The sequence below is a fragment of the Aegilops tauschii genome, chromosome 1, assembly GCF_002575655.3.
Source record: "Aegilops tauschii subsp. strangulata cultivar AL8/78 chromosome 1, Aet v6.0, whole genome shotgun sequence".
NCBI lineage: Eukaryota > Viridiplantae > Streptophyta > Magnoliopsida > Poales > Poaceae > Aegilops > Aegilops tauschii.
In genome coordinates, this window is record NC_053035.3 from 233,810,283 (window position 1) to 233,825,941 (window position 15,659).

Here is a 15,659-nt window from a genome sequence, read left to right on the forward strand (position 1 = left end):
TAAGATTAATGTGGATGCTTCATTCTTTGAGTACACCAGATGTGGTTGTACATGCCTGGGGATCTGAGATGCAGACAGCGTGTTACTAAGAGCACAAGCTCTTTGGTACCAATTTGCAACAACTGCTCAAATTATGGAATTGTATGCTATCTAGGATAGAATTCAATTAGCAAGAGATTTGGGATACGCTAGAATCTGCATAGAGAGCGATGCTAAAGAGATGGTGGACATGTGCAACTCTGAAATTTCAGAGAGATCGGCCTTTGCAGCCGTTTGCCATGAAGGAGCTTATGGGAGGTTTTAATAGTTGTGTTCTTACTTTTGTGCATAGGGAAGCCAATGAAGCTGCTCACCGATGTGTAAAGCAAGCCACAAAGGATAGAAGGAGATATCTTTGGATTAATTACATGCCTTCTTCCATAGCTGATTGTACTCAGTTTCGCTGTAATCCTCCTACTTGAGTAAATATAAGCTCTTGAGTTGCAAAAAAAAAAATCCAACAACAACTTGCGCCAAGGATTCCGGGAACATTACCAGCCCCATCTTCATCCGGCCGTCCAGCAGCTCCGATTCGATCACCAGCCTCGAGCCATGGGGGTGGGTGATCTGTCGGGATCAATCCATTTGAGCTGGTCGCGTGATGGACTGGGGCATGGAAATTAAGAAGGAGGCGGGATGTGGATATCAGTCTCCTCGCTACCACAACCCACCGCGCGAACTGATCAAAATTGTGACGTGCCTAGGGGAACTGCTTTGAGATTTGTGCGGCTGATAGGACAACGACAGAGCAGCTCGCTGGACGAACGTTCCCTAGTTAACATTTCCCTAAAATTTATAGCCCTTTTTGGAGACAGAATACAAATTTCTGATCCCAAAAAAAAACATCTACGTACATAATTCACAATTGTACTACAAACACGGCGACTCCTGAGCAAACGTTCAGTATCAAGAATAATTAAATACTGAACTACATGCAGATCAGAAGATGTAACCGTCCCGTCATTGACTGAAACACACCGTAATAGCTCGACATCTGATTATTCATCGTCACTAAGATAAATGAAGGGGGACCCCGTGTCAGGATGGCCACCGTCGTACCCGAACTCACCAATAGGGTGCTTCAGTGCATGCATTCCTTGATTTATGCACGCGTAGCAGTGACCTAAACAACGATATGCAATTCAATACTAGATCAAAACCGTGATTTTGCAACAAACGAAGTTAAAATGATCCATATTTAGTTACGACGAAAGAGAAAACGAGAAAGGCATATATATACACGTACCATCATCATATGAACTTAGTTCGTAGCAGGTATAATATTTTCTTCCATAGATCTCTTTCACTTGAGCAAAATAGGGCGTCGATGACCAATCACCGTCTGGCTTCTTCATCTTAACGGTGAAGTTGAAGTGATGGAAGGTATGGTCATAGCTCTCCACGCTGAAGCACTGATGTTGAAGCTCATCCAGGCTATACTCCACGTCCTGAAAGAAACACCTTATAAACAAAACTTGTTTTCGATTAAAATGGACAGAATAGTTAAAAATCACACATACTTTGAATTGGTCCTGCCATTTGATGTACTTCTTGAAAGCCACCATGACTTCCTCGCCCATCCACTTCTTAGCATTCTCAATGATATCTTTGGTAGACGGTTCTCCCCTGCAACAGTACATTAAAACTGCTGCATATGATTCAAAAGTTTATAAGAAAATCATAAAGGACACATACTGCACTGAATTCTCTGTTGGGGAGGCAAAGGACTTGGAGACTTCAGGAAATTTTAATTCCTCTCCTGATGACCTTGCTTCAGCATCCAGTTTATGCTGGGCCGGGTTGCTAAAGCCATGACTAGCGGCAATCATAGCCTCCACGACGTCAGTATATCTATGTTCGGCCAAGTACTCTAGTATCTCACGATATTCTTGTGCCCTGAATCACAACAAACCCAAAGGATCAAGAAATGCAAAATAATAATCCGCACACATCAATCATGAGCCTAAGAGGCAATATACAACAAATGTTATGCTATGCAAACAACAACAACAACAACAACAAAGCCTTTAGTCCCAAACAAGTTGGGGTAGGCTAGAGGTGAAACCCATAAGATCTCGCAACCAACTCATGGCGAAATGTTATGCTATGCATACTTAAAAACTGTAAAAGAGCATTGAGCTCCATATCATATACACTGTTCTCTGAGGTACAAGGAGTAATTTTTTTAATTAATTATATGCCATGCAATGATCAATATATTGATCATGAGTCCTATTCACATACGCACGCTTCACCTTAAAACATCGTACCACAGATTTGTAGTTTAAGAGACAACTAAAGAAAAAGAAATCAGTTAATCTATAGACTGTAGCACGTCGGAATTCTCTATGCATGGTCTAGAGTGCATGGGACTGCATCATGTTGATCCAATACATGACACTGTTGAGAATGGATTTGCATAGGAGCTAGGAGATGAAATAGGCGATGAAGAGTTTGGGTCCGAGTTATCCTGCACACGTTCATGTGGGGAAGTAAAGTTGGTTCTCAAGTCCTACTGGAAAAAAACAAACCATCGACACTAAATCAACTGGATTGTCTTATTTCCTTTGTACTGTTACTGTTATGTTTGTTTGCTTGCATGCTAGTAGGTATGCCTCAAGGAGCTTGAAAAGGGATAAGTTGCATGGATTCTCGAAGAAACATGCTTCTCTGGGAGTGTGGCATGTCAAGTTTAAAAGAGGGTGTTTGATTCTGATAACTTGAGATAGTGGGAGGCTTTAATGGTGCATTTAAGTGAAATCTCTCTTTCTGATCAACCAGACAGAGTGAGCTGAACTTATGAATCCAATGGTCAATATACTTCTAAATCCATGTATCACGGGCTGTCCTTCCAGGGGTTTTTGATATGTGGAGGCTTAAGCTTCCTTTAAAAATCAGGGTGTTTCTTTGGCAGGTCATTCATGACCGTATCCCTACCAGGGTGTAGATCCTTGCCCGGCATGGCCCTACCGATGGACGGTGTCCTTTGTACGATGATGACAAGTCTAATGATCACTTGCTATTCTTATGTACATTCCTGAATTTGTTTGGGCTGTGATTGGGAGTTGTTTGATTGGCGTTGGTTGCCAGCAAACATAAGGGAGTTCCTGTCCTGGGTTAAATACAGAGATAAGAACTCCTCTGACTCCATTTGGTGTGGATTTGCTGCAGTATTGTGGACAAGGCAATACTGCATGAGCTAAAAGGGATTTATTTTTTGTTTACAAACTGCAACAAAACCAGGAGGATCGCAGAAGCAGCTGTGCCCATGAATTTCTTGGCCTGACACACCTCAATCTCTTCTATGGTACGAATTTATGCTGTGCTAGATGGGTAGTGATACAGTGTGCTACTTATGTTCAAGGAGAGGGTCATTAAGGAGGGCCCTTGGGAGGAAGGAGGGGATGCGGACAATGTGTGGATGAAGATGGCGACTTGCATTCGTAAGGTGGCCTCGGAGGAGTTTGGAGTGTCCAGGGGAAGGAGAAGCGAAGATAAGGATACCTGGTGGTGGAATGATGATGTCCAGAAGGCGATTAAAGAGAAGAAAGATTGCTTCAGACGCCTATACCTGGATAGGAGTGCAGACAACATAGAGAAGTACAAGATGGCGAAGAAGGCCGCAAAGCGAGCTGTTGGTGAAGCAAGGGGTCGGGCATATGAGGACCTCTACCAACAGTTAGGCACGAAGGAAGGTGAAAGGGACATCTATAAGATGGCCAAGATCCGAGAGAGGAAAACGAGGGATATTGGCCAAGTCAAATGCATCAAGGACGGAGCAGGCCAACTCTTGGTGAAGGACGAGGAGATTAAGCATAGATGGCGGGAGTACTTCGACAAGCTGTTCAATGGGGAGAATGAGAGTTCTACCATTGAACTGGATGACTCCTTTGATGAGACCAGCATGCGTTTTGTGCGCCGAATCTAGGAGTCTGAGGTGAAGGAGGCTTTAAAAAGGATGAAAGGAGGCAAGGCGATGGGCCCTGATTGTATCCCCATTGAGGTGTGGAAAGGTCTCGGGGACATAGCGATAGTATGGCTAACCAAGCTTTTCAACCTCATTTTTCGGGCAAACAAGATGCCAGAAGAGTGGAGACGGAGTATATTAGTACCAATCTTCAAGAACAAGGGGGATGTTTAGAGTTGTACTAATTACCGTGGAATTAAGCTGATGAGCCATACAATGAAGCTATGGGAGAGAGTCATTGAGCACCGCTTAAGAAGAATGACATGCGTGACCAAAAATCAGTTTGGTTTCATGCCTGGGAGGTCGACCATGGAAGCCATTTTCTTGGTACGACAACTTATGGAGAGATATAGGGAGCAAAAGAAGGATTTGCATATGGTGTTCATTGACTTGGAGAAGGCCTATGATAAGATACCGCGGAATGTCATGTGGTGGGCCTTGGAGAAACACAAAGTCCCAGCAAAGTACATTACCCTCATCAAGGACATGTACGATAATGTTGTGACAAGTGTTCGAACAAGTGATGTCGACACCGATGACTTCCCGATTAAGATAGGACTGCATCAGGGGTCAGCTTTGAGCCCTTATCTTTTTGCATTGGTGATGGATGAGGTCACAAGGGATATACAAGGAGATATCCCATGGTGTATGCTCTTTGCGGATGATGTGGTGCTAGTTGACGATAGTCGGACGGGGGTAAATAGGAAGTTAGAGTTATGGAGACAAACCTTGGAATCGAAAGGGTTTAGGCTTAGTAGAACTAAAACCGAGTACATGATGTGCGGTTTCAGTACTACTAGGTGTGAGGAGGAGGAGGTTAGCCTTGATGGCCAGGTGGTACCTCGGAAGGACACCTTTCGGTATTTGGGGTCAATGTTGCAGGAGGATGGGGGTATTGATGAAGATGTGAACCATCGAATCAAAGCCGGATGGATGAAGTGGCGCCAAGCTTCTGGCATTCTCTGTGACAAGAGAGTGCCACAAAAGCTAAAAGGCAAGTTCTACAGGATGGCGGTTCGACCCGCAATGTTGTATGGCGCAGAGTGTTGGCCGACTAAAAGGCGACATGTTCAACAGTTAGGTGTGGCGGAGATGCGTATGTTGAGATGGATGTGTGGCCACACGAGGAAGGATCGAGTCCGGAATGATGATATACGAGATAGAGTTGGGGTAGCACCAATTGAGGAGAAGCTTGTCCGACATCGTCTGAGATGGTTTGGGCATATTCAGCGCAGGCCTCCAGAAGCTCCAGTGCATAGCGGACAGCTAAAGCGTGCGGAGAATGTCAAGAGAGGGCGGGGTAGACCGAATTTGACATGGGAGGAGTCCGTTAAGAGAGACCTGAAGGATTGGAGTATCACCAAAGAGCTAGCTATGGACAGGGGTGCGTGGAAGCTTGCTATCCATGTGCCAGAGCCATGAGTTGGTTGCGAGATCTTATGGGTTTCACCTCTAGCCTACCCCAACTTGTTTGGGACTAAAGGCTTTGTTGTTGTTGTTGTTGTTGTTGTTGTTGTTGTTGTTGTTTTTACAAAGCTGATGTTGAAATTACCAAGTTATCTCTAGCTAAGACTAAGTTGTTCATGCGACAGTAACCAGGTTGTCTAGTAACAGTAACCAGGTTGTCTTAGTAGCAATACCAATTATATTTGCAATACATGATTAGTAACTTGGTGGTCTAGTAACAGTAACGAGGTTGTCTAGTAACAGTTACCAGGTTATATATATCCAATAGAGTAAAATGCATGGGCGGTCCTAATTCTTTCACCAAAGTGTCGGCAGGGTCTAATTCTTTCAAAATGTACGTCTGGGTCCTAAATCTTTTCAAGTTGTTCATCCGAGGTCCTAAATCCGTCTGACCAGCGCTGACCTGCCTGCATCGTGCTTTGACCGTGACCACGTGGACAGGAGGGCCCAGGAGGGCCCAATGTGCGTGTCTCCTAGTGGTGGCGGGCTGCGGGGGTGGTGCCCGATCTGATGGTCTTGCTTCAGCTCGTGTCGCGGGATGACCTAGATCTGACGGCCACCATGGCAGGCGGCGGCTTCTTCCTTGCCGCTGGGCGGAGGTAGCAGCGGCGTGGTGGCGGTGGTGGCGGTGCGGATCGGGGTCGCTCCGAGCGGCTTGGCGTTGGCGTCCGGGGTGGCTGTCTGGTGGCGCAGGTGCGTGCCCGGCGGCTCGGATGCTTGGAGCTTGCCGGACGGCGCGGCTTGGGCAGTGGCCCGGTGTGGCTGCTGCTCCGGCCATGGGTGGCTCCACGGCGGCTTGGCAAGTTGGCTACGGCGGCGGCTGGTATGCCCTGGCGTCGGCTCGTCCGTAGGCCGCTTGTATCGGCCTTCGATCTATCTCCTCGTCGTCCGGGTGCTTTTCCCGTTGAAGGAATGGCCTTCTCCCAGCTGTGGCCCATCGTTAGTCTCGCACTAGGGCAGCAGGACCGAGCTCGTCTCGCGCCCGGCAGCAGGATTGTGCCCGTCTCGCGCCCGGCAGCAGGACCGAGCCCGTCTCTCGCCCGGCAGCAAGACCGAGCCCGTCTCGCGCCCGGCAGCAGGACCGTGCTCGTCTCGCGCTCGATGCGGCAGGACGAGTCAATGGAGGCTAGTTTGCCACGGGGTCCGCTCGTCTTTTCGGTTGGGGTAGTGACGGGTATCGAGTGAGGTGTTGTCGAGGTCTTGGATGCGGCGGCGGCCCTGGTGGTGGTAGCGTGGTGGTCTTGGGCGGAGCCCGTCGCTCGGTGTTGCCCGGCGGCCATGGCCGTGTGGGCGGTGTGGTCACTGGGGTGTGGCGTTCAGTGGCGGTGAGTGTTGGCCGGGGTGAAAACCTGCTCTATCTTCGGACGGACCGGCGGCGGCATTGCTCATGCCCTTCTTGAAGGCGTCGTCGCGGCTCTCATTGCCCGTCGTGTGGCTCCTGGGGAAACTCTGATCCTCGGATCAGGCGGTGGCGGCGCTCCGGTGTCGTATCCTTCCTGAAGGCACCGTCTTGGAGCTGACGGTTCGTCGTATGTGGCTTCAATTTCTTCACGGTGGCGTGGTCACTGTTGGAGTCCCCGGTTGCTCTTGTAGTGTTTGGGGTCGTGTTGCTGCGCTCAGCGCCTATGTATCCTGCCTTGGGTGTGTGCGTGTGTGATGGTGGCGTGCATTTGTACCGGGTTGTTGTTGGACTTTGCTTTATATATAAAGTGGGGCGGAGGCCTTTTTCGGTAGGAATAATCCATCATCTGTCATGTCCATCGCCGCGCATGTGAATGCACTGCGTGCGACGGGGGAGCGAGCTCGACCAGTGAAGGCGATGGTGGCCCACGGGGCTCTCGCACACCCGCTGGGGACAGGCGAGGACGGGGCTGAAGGGACTTGCCAGAGCTGAGGAGGAGAAGAGCTGCGGCGGCGGGGATGGGCGGATCCGGCCGCGGGGCACCGGATCTGGCCGGCGACGCAAGGTTCCCGCGGACGGCATCCAGATAGGCGACAGGGGTGCTCGAGCGTTCATCCATGGAGGTTCCTGCGTCGGGAGATGAGAAAGATGAGAGACTGGGAATGAGGAGGAGGTGAAGGAACAGGAGAAAGCGGGAGCTGGGCGGCGCTGGGGCGCAGCTGCTGCTGGCAGCTGGCGGAGGCGACCTCCAGCTCGGGCTGGTCGCGATGGGAGGCGCGCGGGTTCAGGGGCATGGCACCAACGGCAGCGTCCCCGATGGTAGCGGCAGTGCAAAAGTAGCTACTACTGATGGTGGAGACGACGCTGCCAAGGTCAGGGCTGCACCAAACGGCTTCTTCCCATGGCGCTTGACCGCAGACGAGCTTGCGCCGGCAGACATGGCGATGGAGCGCAGCCAGAGGGAAAAGACCTAGGGACCGGGGATCCAGAAGAACTATTACAGGGGCAAATTTGCATATCCAACCGCCCATGGACCTCCTGTCTACGTGGCCAGGGTCCAAGCGCCACGCGGGCAGGTCAGCGATGGTCAGAAGGAATTAGGACCTCAGATGAACAACTTAAAAAGATTTAGGACCCAGACATGCATTTTGCAAAAATTAGGACCCAGTCGACACTTTCGTGAAAGAATTAGGACCGTGCATGCATTCTACTCTATCCAATATACAGTTACCAACAAAATATCACGTTTTTTGAGCTGAGAGTGACAAGGTTTCTTGGTAGTAGAAACCAGGTACCAGGCTATATATATATATATATATATCCAATGCGCAGTTACCAACAAAATATCAAGTCATCCAGCAGAGAGTGACCAGGTTTTCTAGCTGTAACCAGATTATGTAGTAACAGTTACCAAGTTATCAAGTAAATGGTTACAAACAGAACTCTTAACTTTTCTATTATATACAATAAGAACTAAGGATTACTCCTAGCAATTTTTATTATCTTAGGTATTGACAGTAGCAAGTTATGCCGGTGAGAGAAACTAGGTTGTCAAACTCTCTCCCAGACCCACTCTTACACGTTGAGAGAAACATCACACGCCATCATTTGAGAAAGGGGAAGGACATAACCTGTAACAGCGATATGGATTTTCATAATCAAGACTACCTTGGCTGTAAAAAAAAAAATCTCAACCTTATCCTCCATCAAAACAAATTGAAGCTCCAAGACATGCAAGAAGCAGGTGCACAGATGGTGGTGCAGGAACCTCCAGGCATCCATGAGCCATGGTGCTTCACGAAAGCAAGCTCCTGGATGCCTTGACTGTGAGATGGGTGCCAGTGCACGGTCAGCCCGGTGCACGTCCTTTTAGCGGCCTGCACCAGCCAACTCTCCATCAGAGCACATGTGGTGAGCTTCCTTGCCGGCCGCATGGAACTGGACGAACTGAGCCATGCTACATAAAGGCAGTGGGCGGATCTTAAACCATACCGGTACAGCACCGGCACCATGACAGGCTCGAACAAGGTGTACCATTGTTGCGATTGAGCTGATCTGGTAGAGAATGGAAGAGAGACAAAGTAGAGCGCGCGGGGGGGGGGGGGGGGGGGGGGGGGGGCAACCGAGAGAGATCGGGTGAGAGAGGAGAATACGTCAGTGACTCTGTGTTTGGGTGACCCGTGGAGGAGTTGGACGCATTACGCTCAGATTGGACACTCGCGGGCGTGATCCAACAGTTATACACACGCCGCACCAGGAGACTAATTGAGGTATGCGCCCCAATTAGATTCCCCAATTTATGTTTGAACCAAGCAAGAAAGAACAAATCTATTAAAAAAGGACAGGCCCAGTGCTAGAAGCTCCCGCACCAGGTGGGGTCTTGTGAAGGATTACATGAGGGAAGCCTTACCCCTGCACAGTGCAATGCAGCGAGGCCGCGTCGAACCCTTGTTCTTTCTTGCCTAGTTCAAACATTCTCTCAGCTAGTATATGTCTATCCAGCATCCCGTTAAATGGTGTTTGATTATCACATTGTGGATCTAGGTCTACAAGCACTAATAATACGTTGTTTTGTTGTTGTTTTTCCCTTAATTGATCCACGTATATACAAGTAAACTTTAGTGCTCTGAGGCTTTTGCTACACCAATGCATTTAAAACTTACAAACTACAAACTAATTATAGCACGAGATGAACGAAAAGCAAAATCATCATACGTACCAAGGATCTGATTCATCTGCAAGCTTTTCCTCCTCAACAATTTCAGAGCCAGTCTTACTTTCGGCAGTGTCATAAGCACATTCCTTGGACCTAGAGCAACAAAAGTCTGCACAATCAGTGATTATTCCAAAGCTACCAACTAGATTTAAATGATCTTCTTTAACTAATTTTTGTCAAGTTGATGATGAATTAAACATATTTGAATGATATGCAAAACACATGAAAGAGTGCTCAAGGTAAAAATTTATTGCTTTGAAGCTTCTACATATTAAACAGTAACAAACAACAAGATAAAAATCGAATCAATAAAAATATTAACCCATGGTTCGGGGCTGGGCAAAAAAGAGGTCAATGCAGTGCCTGTGGGTTGAGTTAAGTGTAGGAGGTGACTGGCGGAGTGTAGATGCTTTAAACTCCATGCTGCTCACCTCACCAGCATCCACCTCAACCCTGACCAAGAAAACCAATATGCTCATGAGTCAGCAACTTTATGATGGAGGTATTGCAAATAAAACGAGGCAGTATGTTGTTTTTTAAGGAGCACTGCTGCAAAAAAAAACTGTTGTATTTGCTAGAGACACACTTACAGTAGAACCTTAACTGCAGGACCCTCAATGCTGCTCACCTTGCCAGCATTCTCCTCAACCCTGACCAGAACATGTTGGTTGGTGACTCTAGAAGTGTGGGAAAGAATTACTAGCCTCTATAGAAGAAACTAGCATTGCATACAAAATTATTTCTTCTAAGAGAACTGCAGTGCAAATAGCCATAAACGGATATTTGGTATAAATAATCTTCTTCAACAAGTTTTCTGAAGTTGATGAATCAAACATATATGAACGATATGCAGAACACATGAAAGAGAGTCATAGTACACACATGGAATTTCAACAAGCCAAATCCTGATTAAAAATAACAAAACAATAATGGAGGTGTGTCATTCAGCTCTAAAAATAACGGAACAATAATGGTCATACCTATCAGTTAATTCAGGCTTAGGACGTGTGTCATTCAGCGCTAGTGTCTTCGATTCAGGTAGATCCACACTGCCACTCACCTTGTTAGCATTCTCCTCAACCCTGATGACAACATGTTGGTCCATGACTATGGAAATAAGGGAAATAATTGCTAGCTACTTTAAAAGAAACTAACATTGCATACAAAACTATTTCTTCTATGAGAATTGAAGTGCAAGTAATAGCCAAAACAGCATATTATTAAGTGCTCATGAAAATAAGCACCATACAATATCCGAACAACTAAGGAAACTTACAGTAGCTTATTCGTTAGTTCCAGTTCCTGGCTTCCACGTGACCGAGTGAGGCAGCCTGCTCAAAGGGCTGACGTCTGATTAGCTACATGTAATAGCAGTTGAGCTTGTCTCTCCTTACTTAAAAAGAAGGTAACATTTTGTCGTCCATCTCGTCCTTCTTCCAACCTTACATACATTCCCCTTTCCCTTTTTCCATTTTGATTTTTTCCCTCATGTCTTTGGTTTTTTCCACCGGTTTCCTTGAAAACTGTCTTAAGTGCCACACCTTTGATTGACTTGCCAAGTAAAATTATGTTTTCTTTGGTAAGCCAATAAGTGCTTACCACATAAGTATTTACCAAATAAATCCTATTTTCTTACACAGTCATATTAATATGGGCAGGTAAATCACGGACTAACATGCTAGAATATTTATACCTGTTGGCAATTATCTAGTTCCCCTAAGAAGGCAGTTTTAGAAACTAGAACGTCTATTCATACCCCTTAGAATTTGTGGTGCCACAGCACACTAATGACATGTGGGTCGTTTGCTAATTTTATCCATTTTTGATTCATGTGTTACATGTAAAATTTATGTCTTTGTGTCTTCTTACTGCTACATGTTTGCAAATTTAAAACTTGTGAATAGTAACAAAAACAAGGTAAACCTGGAGACTAAAAAAGCAAAGTAAATCAATAAATATTAAGCCACCAATGTAGATAATTGCAGAACTTATGTATGTATTAGCAAAATATAATAAACATAGAGTGCCAACTTCCAACATAGGTTCTAAACCTTGGAGGTGCATCGAGCTTTGTAGATTACACACAAGAGAATCCGTGGAGGCAAGCACACATCATTGAAAGAGAAGTACCAATGTAAAATAGTCATACCTGTGAGTTGACTCACGTGTGGAGCGTGACTGATGATGTGTCGAGACTTGAAACTCCCTGCTGCTCACCTCACCGGCATGCTCCTCAACCCTGACCAAAACAAGCACGGCAATATGGTAACTCGCCACTGATTAGAAATGCTGGGAGGTGCTGCATAACCAGGGCATTCTAATTTGTCTACAGAAGGACTGAATGAAGGCTAATGTAAATATTAAATAGCTAATACCATACGAACTGGTAATAGGCACATTTGCAGTAACTCTAGTGGAAACAGAAAAACAGCAGCTAGCCAGCTAGAGTCACACTTACGGTAGCTTATCTGATGTAGGTTTCCTGGATCGCCTTGGGCGATCTGAGTACAAAACGCTCTGGCGAATATGTGGTCTTGGGGGTGCTGCTGACCTGCAATTGCAAAGGTGAGAGATCCGAAGTTAGGTCTGCTAAGAATTAAGATATTATTGTTGTATTGTATAGTTTGCAGGCTATCACCATCCTGTAATTATAGGAACTGGTATGGGTATGTATTCGCAACCCACCGATGTAATACATTTATGTTAAAGACGACACCGTACATTGGTATACTAGCCAAACCCTTTCTTTAACCCCGCACACACGTGCAAGCTAACTACCTTCTGATCAAAGTTTCGTTTTTTAATGGCAATAATAGTTAGCTGCTTGTGAAAGGGGCAAGTTGAAAAGGCGCTCACACATCAGTGCCGGCGGAAGAGGGGATTTTGTCAGGCGCTTCCACCAACACTCCCGTACGAAGCACTTGCCCGGGCTTCAGAGCTTGCTCCCCGCTGTGTTGAGTGTCAGGAGGAGTTTCAGAGTAGCCATGGGTTCCCATGGCGAGGGCTACGGACGATCCTGGTGTGATTTGGGACAGATCCTCCTTCTGTAGCTTTACCTGCCCCCGCGCGAGAGCTTTGGCCCTCAGACGCCGTATCTTCCGCGCTACCTTATTCGCTCTCCTCACTGCTGCCATTTCCTTCTGCGCTTCATGAGGGAGGGGATTACCTTCCTCCTCAAGCTGGGGGTGTCGAGGGTCAGAAGGGGCAGGATTTTGAGGGTGATGCCCGTCGTGGGGATCTCCATCGCCGTCCATGGCGAGGGTGAGGGCAGCCGGCGGCGAGACCTAGTGTGGTCTGGGGAATTTTGGGTGTCACTGGTGGGGTGTGTTAGGGACGGGGTGTGGGGTGTGTGTCTCTCTCTTCCGGTTCCCTTTTTGAACTCTCGTGCCTATGCGTTGATCGCGCATCCAGCCCAACATGTTAAGCTCATGGTATTTTGTAGCTGGGTCGATTTATTATTTCATCAACAATTTTTTAGGAGACCAACTTTTTATTATTACTACTAGATAACTGGGTAAAGAAGCATGTATATTCTAGTGGTTCAACATCAAGTCATCAACCATCTCTATATATATCTTCACCCACTATCTCCATCTCTCCGATCCAATCCCACCCATTTACTCCCTCCGTTCCAAAATAGATAACTCAACTTTGTGCTAACTTTATCAATAGCCCATCCTTAACAACACTTTGCACTGGTAAGAAGATTTAGTATTATCAAATGGTACGGACTAGGCAGGACACCCAACCGCAGTGGCGGAGCTTCTCATGGCCAACCTGGGTTGTCGCCCCCCACCCAAATTTTTGTGCTATAATCCTTAGTATTTGGCCCATATTTCAAAGAAAAACAGACCAAAATGCATATTATTTGCCCCCCCCCCCCCCCCCAAACTAGAATTCAGCCCAAGCCCCGCCACTGCCCGACCGGATGTTTTATGTTCGGCAATGCTAAAAATACAACGTTATATTTTAAGCACGGCAAATAGAATGTTTTTGTGCCAAACATATCTGGCGTGAGGATGACAAATTTATTTTCTGATAAAAAATGAACTGAGCCGGATTTACTATGCTTGCCAACTAAACTTGTCATCCTCGACAAACACAAATTGTCATAGAAAATGTTTGATTTTCATGATCAAAAAAGGGACGTTAGATTTGTAGTAGTCCTTTACTTTCTTATAATGACTAGAACAATACCCGTGTGTTGCAACAGGATATAATATTCTATTACGTTAGCTTGTGATTTACCTATCAATAATAATGCAATTGTGTAAATAAATGTTCATCAATTTCTACCCATACCTTGTATTTTGATTAAAAGTTTGGTAAGTAAATTAAAGTGGAATTGGTTCCGAAAAAGATAAGTAAATTAAGGTTATTGATTACCATACACATGGAAGGTTGGATGATGGGGTGGCGATGAGAGAAAGGTGAAATGGGAACCTGACGTTTTTTTTAAGTAGTAGAGATAGAGATTAGTTTGCACATATATAAGGTTAGACAATGGACAAGCGGACAACAGAACTTTACATCCTTTTAAGCAGGGGAGAAGAGAGAGATACTAGCCTCACTAACTTATATTTATATCATAATTGTCATATAATCTTAGTTAGGATTAGTAATCACTTTCATACATGCATGTGTTCTTCGCACCTACTACCTCTGTCCCAAAATATAAGAACGTTTTTAACACTACACTAGTGTCGAAAACGTTCTTATATTACGGGACGGAGGGAGTAGTTTTCTTCTCCCATGCTAGTACGGGTTTTTCTCTGACTCCTCTTTCACTAGTAAAGGATGGCACATGTGATGTGATCAAAGATATGCAAAATATCACTAATCCAAAAATTTGCATTCATGCAACTAAATTTTGTTACTCCCTCCGTTTTATAATATAGTGTGTATAGATTTTTTTAAAAAGTCAAAATTTGCAAACTTTGACTAGTTTATAAAGAAAATTATTTATATCTACAATACCCAAAATATAAAATATGAAAAATCGTCTTATGATGAATTTATTGATATATATTTGGCATTGCAGATGCAATCGTTTTTCTCCATAAACTTGATCGAAATTTATGAGGTTTGGCTTTTTAAATATCTTGCATTATATTATCAAACGAGGGGAGTACAATATATTATAACCAATCCCTAAACAACACACAGGATAAAACCACGTAAAGTATTTTATCCGCGACTTTCTTCACGACCGTCCACATGAGGATTATTAGAACAACATGATTATTGTGAATTGCTAGCTTAACTCTGGCTTCGTGGGTGCGTCCGCCAGTATCCTTCATTAATTCCAACGGTAGATCTTATCATCTCTCAGCTCAAGTTAAACTTCCTTCTGTGGTCTTCTCCCCAAGCCCATGTGAGATATTACGAACAAAACAATGATAAACGGCAATCACTTTGCCATAGAAAAATCAGGGAACGATCAACTTCCCAAGCTATCATGCATCGAGGGGAGAGGTAATTGTTATGAGGAAATCAAGGTGACTTTTGCCTAAACGAGATTAGGCGACCGCAGCGATGCGAGAAGAAGACACCGGAGATTGTATCGTCAAAACAAGAAGAGAGAAGGGGAGCGGGGTTGCGAAAATACCTCGGGTTGGTGGCACCATGACTGCTGGAAGCAGATGAAGAAGTTGGCGTTTGGTCCGTAGCTCGTCCACCTGGAGCTCGACAACGACAACGACGACGACGAGAGCTCTGTTCCATCGTTCGATCGCCCGGTGGTTGCTGATCGAATCAATGCTGATCCATGTAACAATCCGAAGCTGCAAGCTTCCGAATTTTCTCCGAGTTTTGTGGTGGGCTGGCGATTTTTGTGCGCGTGACGCGTTATATAGGCTGGCCGATCGGCCGAGGTGGGTTTTCTTTCCCTGTACCTATAGGACACCAACACGGCAAGATCTTAGATATTGGGTAGTACTCCCGCTGTCTCAAAGTGTTTTGCAGTATAATTTTGAAAAGCAAAAACGTCTTATATTTTAGACAGACAACATAATACTAATTATCTTTACTAGCAAATAAGTCCGTGCGGTGCATCGAGAGATTAAACA

General features: G+C 45.7%; 1 protein-coding gene across 1 annotated transcript; it reads right to left on the bottom strand.

Moving 5' to 3' along the window:
* Positions 1-811: 811 nt before the first annotated feature.
* On the bottom strand, positions 812-12,971 carry LOC109772929 (uncharacterized). Its single transcript, XM_040402325.3, has 11 exons — positions 12,448-12,971; positions 12,050-12,142; positions 11,741-11,830; positions 10,572-10,673; positions 10,182-10,241; positions 9,955-10,044; positions 9,595-9,684; positions 1,735-1,935; positions 1,560-1,665; positions 1,286-1,487; positions 812-1,162 (listed from the first exon to the last, which is right to left on the bottom strand). Exons 1-11 carry the CDS (start codon positions 12,843-12,845, stop codon positions 1,038-1,040), a joined length of 1,557 nt encoding a protein of 518 aa, XP_040258259.1. The 5' UTR covers positions 12,846-12,971; the 3' UTR covers positions 812-1,037.
* Between the last annotated feature and the right edge of the window lie 2,688 nt (positions 12,972-15,659).